This window comes from Wolffia australiana, chromosome 12, assembly GCF_029677425.1.
Source record: "Wolffia australiana isolate 7733 chromosome 12, ASM2967742v1".
NCBI lineage: Eukaryota > Viridiplantae > Streptophyta > Magnoliopsida > Alismatales > Araceae > Wolffia > Wolffia australiana.
The window spans coordinates 2,335,451-2,341,264 of record NC_135846.1 but is presented as its reverse complement, the minus strand read 5'-3'; the positions used below and the strand labels follow the sequence as shown (position 1 = coordinate 2,341,264).

At 44.5% G+C, this 5,814-nt stretch overlaps 1 protein-coding gene across 1 annotated transcript; it reads right to left on the bottom strand.

Moving 5' to 3' along the window:
* Nucleotides 1–200: 200 nt before the first annotated feature.
* LOC144710694 (stromal 70 kDa heat shock-related protein, chloroplastic-like) lies at nt 201–4,928 on the bottom strand. Its single transcript, XM_078584521.1, has 7 exons — nt 4,271–4,928; nt 3,368–3,620; nt 3,108–3,187; nt 2,674–2,816; nt 2,243–2,531; nt 991–1,389; nt 201–831 (listed from the first exon to the last, which is right to left on the bottom strand). Exons 1-7 carry the CDS (start codon nt 4,814–4,816, stop codon nt 436–438), a joined length of 2,106 nt encoding a protein of 701 aa, XP_078440647.1. The 5' UTR covers nt 4,817–4,928; the 3' UTR covers nt 201–435.
* Nucleotides 4,929–5,814: the final 886 nt, after the last annotated feature.

The following is a 5,814-nucleotide window of genomic DNA, read 5'->3' as shown; positions in this document are numbered from 1 at the left end:
TCTCTATCTTCTCCTATCCTCTCTCTCTGTCTCTCTCACACACTCTTCTTTCCCTTCTCTCTCCTCCTCTCTCTGTCTGTCTCTCTCTCACACACATAAACTCCTCTTTCTATTCTCTGCCTCTCTCTATCTTCCCCCATCCTTCCCTCTCTCTCTAAAATAAATAAATATACATACTTAACTAAGAGAAGGCTGCAAGGTAAAACACGAAGGCAAAAACTTCCCTAATAGAATAAAATCATCATCAAAAATCAATCTCCCTGGCCCTCCCCTTATACCTCACACACCCATGCTGGCTACTCCCTCCTAATCCATCTTTATCAAAATCCCAACTCAGCAAGACCAACAAACAGCCCAGGAGACTTGACCAACAAAACAACATCCCTCTCCTCGGCTTCTGCCCCTGCTCTCCCTCTTATAAAACCCTATGACCGGTCACTTGCTGTCGGTGAAGTCGGCATCAATCACGTCTCCGGCGTCGGGGGCGGGGCCGGACGAGGGACCGGGGCCGGCATCGGGACCGGGGGCCCCGCCGGGAGCGGAGCCGGGCTGGTTGTAGAGGGACTGGCCGAGCTGCATGACCTCCTGGTTGAGGGCTGCCATGGCGTCCTTGATGGCCTGGGTGACGTCGCTGGCGACGGCGTCTTTGAGCTCGGCGAGCTTGGCCTCGACCTTCTGCTTGACCTCGCCGGGGACCTTGTCACCGAGCTCCTTGAGCTGCTTCTCGGTCTGGTAGATGACGGTGTCGGCCTGGTTCTTCGTGTCGACTGCGTCCCTCTTCTCCTTGTCCTCCTTGGAGAACTTCTCCGCCTCCTTCACCATCTTGTCCACCTGCTCCCACGGGCCCGGATTAGAAACTAGAGAGAGAATCTTACAATGCAGAGAGAGAGAGAGAGAGAAGACGGCAACAGGTGGGACGGAAGGAGAGAAGAGAGAGAGAGAGAGAGAGAGAAAGAAAGAAAGAAAGAAAAACCAGATGAAGTATTATACCTCATCAGATGGAAGGGTGCTGGCGCCGGTGATGGTGATGTCCTGCTTTTTGCCAGTGCCCTTGTCGATGGCCGCAACCGAGAGGATGCCATTCGCATCGATGTCGAACTTGACCTCGATCTGAGGCACGCCTCGCGGCGCCGGAGGAATACCGTCGAGACGGAACCTTCCCAGGGACTTGTTGTCCCGAACAAACTCTCGCTCCCCTTGCAGCACGTTGATGTCCACGCTCGTCTGCCCGTCGGCAGCAGTCGAGAACACCTCCGACTTGGAGGTCGGCAGCGTCGTGTTCCTCGGGATGATCTTCGTCATCACCCCGCCCAACGTCTCCAGACCGAGGGACAGCGGCGTCACATCCAAAAGCACGATGTCGCTGACGTCACCGGAGAGCACACCGGCCTGCCCACCACCACGATCATCATCATGAGTGCAAAACAACACATAATCCAATAAAGGTAATATTTACGGACAGAACACAAACCATGAAAGAATTTAAGTACCACGCATTATTCATAAGCATCATCATCATGGTTGCATCCCAAATGGCATGTCACCAACGGATTTCATAATCTATTAAAGAAATGGCATACCACCGGACATAGCATGACCCGTCTAAGAAATATTTAGTCTTCATTGTCATCATCATTACCACCATCATCATGATTGTAATCTCGGATAGAATAAAGCACCACACATTGTTAATAAGCATCATCACTACAATCATCCCTTTCAACATCATCATGGTTGCACCCCAAATGGCATGTCACCAACGGATTTCATAATCTATTAAAGAAATAGCATGACCCATCTAAGAAATATTTAGTCTTCATAGTCATCATCATTACCACCATCATCATGATTGTATTCTCTAATAGAATGTCTCTCGAATATCTCAGTCTAATAAGGCTAAAATTCCTGGTAGAACAATTCATTAAAGAAATACAGACACATTTTTCATAATCATCAACGTCACCTGTACCTAAGATCTGTAACTCAAACTCCCCAAAATCCGACTATATTGTGGATGCAATACGATAAGATAACTAGAGAAATAACGTCACTCCGATTCACAGATTCTTGCAGCAAAAAGGTCTATCAGATTTTCTTTTTTGAAAGAGAAAAAAATCTATCAGATGATTAAACGAAAAGGGGAACGCCTAAATCACATCAGAACACTAGAAAAGGGGAAAAAATGAAGAATTCAAGAGAAAAAAAAACAGCAGGAGATAATGATAGGGAAAGAGGGGCAGACCTGGACAGCGGCACCGAGGGCGACGACCTCATCAGGGTTGACGGAAACGTTGGGCTCTTTGCCAGTGATCTTACGGACAAGGTCTTGAACAGCAGGAATACGGGTGGAGCCACCAACCAGGATGACCTCATCAAGGTCCGAGTACGAGAGCTTCGCATCACGAAGCGAGTTCTCGACAGGCGTCCGCAGCCGATCAAGCAGGTCTGAGCACAGCTCCTCGAACTTGGCTCTCGTCAGTGTCGTTTCAATGTGCTTCGGCCCCTCTGCCGTCGCCGTGATGAATGGCAAGCTGCAAATTAGAGAGACAAATTCTTCTAATGAGACAAATTCTTCTAACGAGAGGGCGGGAATGCCCAATCAGACTTTGGTAATATGTTTTATTTTATCCAAATTGGTAACTTGAGGGGGTTATAGAGGAGAGATGATGAGACCTGATGTTGGCCTGAGTGAGGGAGGAGAGTTCCATCTTGGCTTTCTCCGCAGTCTCCGTCAGCCGCTGCAGAGCTTGTTTGTCCTTAAGCAGATCAATGCCCTCGTCTCTCTTGAAGTTGCCCGCCAACCAGTCAACAACCCTCTGGAGAAACACAGCATTAAATAAAGAGAAATTAAAATTAAAAACGCTGGAACAGAACAGGAAAAGAATGAAGGTCATCTAATGTGGCCAGCTGTTCATGGGATAACTTTATAATCGCACAACAAGAGGTACCCTGGTTGCGTGAAGTCTAAACCACCAAACCCCAAATCCTAAGTTGTAAACCCTCGTTCCTTTAATTTAAACCCTCATTACTGATGAAGATCAAGAGAATATAAATTCAACTAAAAATTGGGCTAAATTTAATTTTGAACATATGAGTTCTAATCTTACCTTGTCAAAGTCATCACCACCCAAGTGAGTATCACCGGAGGTCGACAGCACCTCGAACACGCCATCTCCTACCTCAAGAACTGATTACAAGAAAAATTGAAGATAATAGATGAGAACATGTAAGAATTGTATTGAAGTATCTGTACATAAATTACAAACAGTTTTTGTATATGATTTAAATGAGATTTATATAGCAAAGAAAAAGCAATGCCGGAATAACTATTACTACGGATTGTCAAAGAAAGGTAAAATTCAAGCACCTGAGACGTCAAAAGTACCGCCTCCAAGGTCAAACACAAGAATAGTCTCATTGTTCTTCTTCTCAAACCCATATGCCAGAGAGGCCGCAGTGGGCTCGTTGATGATACGAAGAACTTCCAGGCCAGCAATACGACCGGCGTCCTTGGTTGCTGTTCTCTGAGAATCGTTGAAGTAAGCAGGAACAGTCACAACAGCCTTCGTCACCTTGTCGTTCAAGAACTTGGAGGCATCGTCCACAAGCTTCCTCAGAACCTGATCAAATGGAAATTTCATGACAATTTTGAAGATGAAAGCGAAAAATCAAAGGTTTAGAACATAAACATCTCTCAAAATAATGGTAGGGAGAGAGTTAGCAGTTGATTTTAGAACAAACTGAGGAAATACAATTATTAGTCTTTAAAAATTGAGTATAATTTGTATAGTTCCTTTCAAAAAGAAATTAAAAAGTTAATTTTGGGAGCGAGTTAGACAGCTAATTGTGGAACAAACTGAGAAAATACAATAATTTAAAAATGCGAAGAACCAAAGGTATAGAGCAAAATCATTTCTGAAAGTAATGGTAAGGAGCGAGTTAGACAGTTAATTTTTGAAAAAAACTGAGGAAATGCAATAATTAATCAATAATAACTAAGGTATAGAGAAAAACACATCAGCGGAAGTAATGATACGGAGAGAGTTAGACAGTTAATTTTGGAACCAACTGAGAAAAGACAATAATTGATACATACAAGAATCAAAGTTATAGAGCAAACACAGCTCTGAAACTAATGATAGGGAGCGAGTTAGACAGTTAATATTGGAACAAACAGAGGAAACATAATAATTAATAAGTCTGCGATAATCCTCAAAAATAAAAACAAAGAAATCCAAAAGAGAACGGGGTCAAATGAGAAGACAAATACCTGCGCAGAAATCTCCTCAGCAGCAAACTGCTTCCCAATAATCGGGCAATCCAGCTTCACATTCCCATTATCATCGCGAATGACCTTGTAAGACACCTGCTTGGACTCGTCCGCGACCTCCGCCATCTTCCGCCCGATGAATCTCTTCACGGAGAAGAACGTGTTCTCGGGATTCACAACCGCCTGCCGCTTCGCAATCTGCCCAACGAGCCGGTCCCCGTTCTTGGTGAAAGCGACGACCGAGGGCGTCGTGCGCTGGCCCTCCGCGTTGGTCACGATCGTGGGCTTCCCCCCCTCCATGGCGGCGACGGCAGAGTTGGTCGTGCCGAGGTCAATTCCGACGACCTTCTCGCAGACAACGCGCAGAGAAGCGCCGCGCCGGCTGCCCTTTCCGCCATTGCTGGACCTCGCAGAGCCGGCGACAGAGCGACGACCGCCGAAGAAGACGGACCTCGAGGAGGACATGGTCGACGCCTTGCGAGAAGGCGAGACGGCAGCGGCGGCGGAGGAGCCCAGCGAGTGGAGTTGAGCGGAGGAGGCCGCCATGTCGCCTCTGGAGGAGCTCCGAAACCCTAACCCTAACCCTAGATCGGGGAGGAGGAGGAGGAGGAGGAGAGGAAGAAGATTGGGGCTGACTGAGGGCGGAGGAAGAAGATAAGGAAGATGAAGCGGGGAAGAGGACCCGGGAGTGGGTATTTATATAGGAGAATGAGTGGCTCAGATTGCGCCGCGTGGCCGGCTGCCGCTTTCAGATTTTCTGGTGACTATGCTTTGCTTGGAGGCCCAGAAAGTTCTAGATTCCGCTTGTATGTTTTTTTTTCTTATGTCTGTTTTAAAAAAAAAAAATGGGTTTAGAGGCATCGAAATTTCTAGATTCCGCTTATGTTCGTCTGTATTTGGAATTTTATTTATTTTTATATATTTATTTTTGTAGTGTTTAGATGCACAGAATGATCTAGATTCTGCTTGTATGTTTTTTTTCTTCTTGTGTCTGTTTTTTTTTAATTTTGTTGGGTTAAGAGGCATAGAAATTTCTAGATTCCACTTATGTTCATCTGTATCTGCAGTTTTATAGAGTTTTTATATATATTTTTGTTGTGTTTAGATGCACAGAATGATCTAGATTCCACTCGTATGTTTTTTTTTTCTTATGTCTGTTTTTAAAAAAAAAATTGGGTTTAGAGGCGTAGAAATTTCTAGATTCCACTTATGTTCATCTGTACCTGCAGTTTTATAGATTTCTATATATTTATTTTTGTTGTGTTTAGGTGCACATAATGATCTAGATTCCATTGTATGTTTTTTTCTTATGTCTGTTTTTTTTGGGTTCAGAGGCATGGAAATTTCTAGGTTCCACTTATGTTCATCTGTACCTTCAGTTTTATAGATTTCTATATATTTATTTTTGTTGTGTTTAGGTGCATGATGAAGGCAAATTAGGGTGTTAATTTTAATGGTCGTTGTGATTTTAATTTGCCTACAATCAAATAAATTTATAAAATGTATAGAAACTTACTCAAGTGTATATGTGGGAGTAAGGTCGT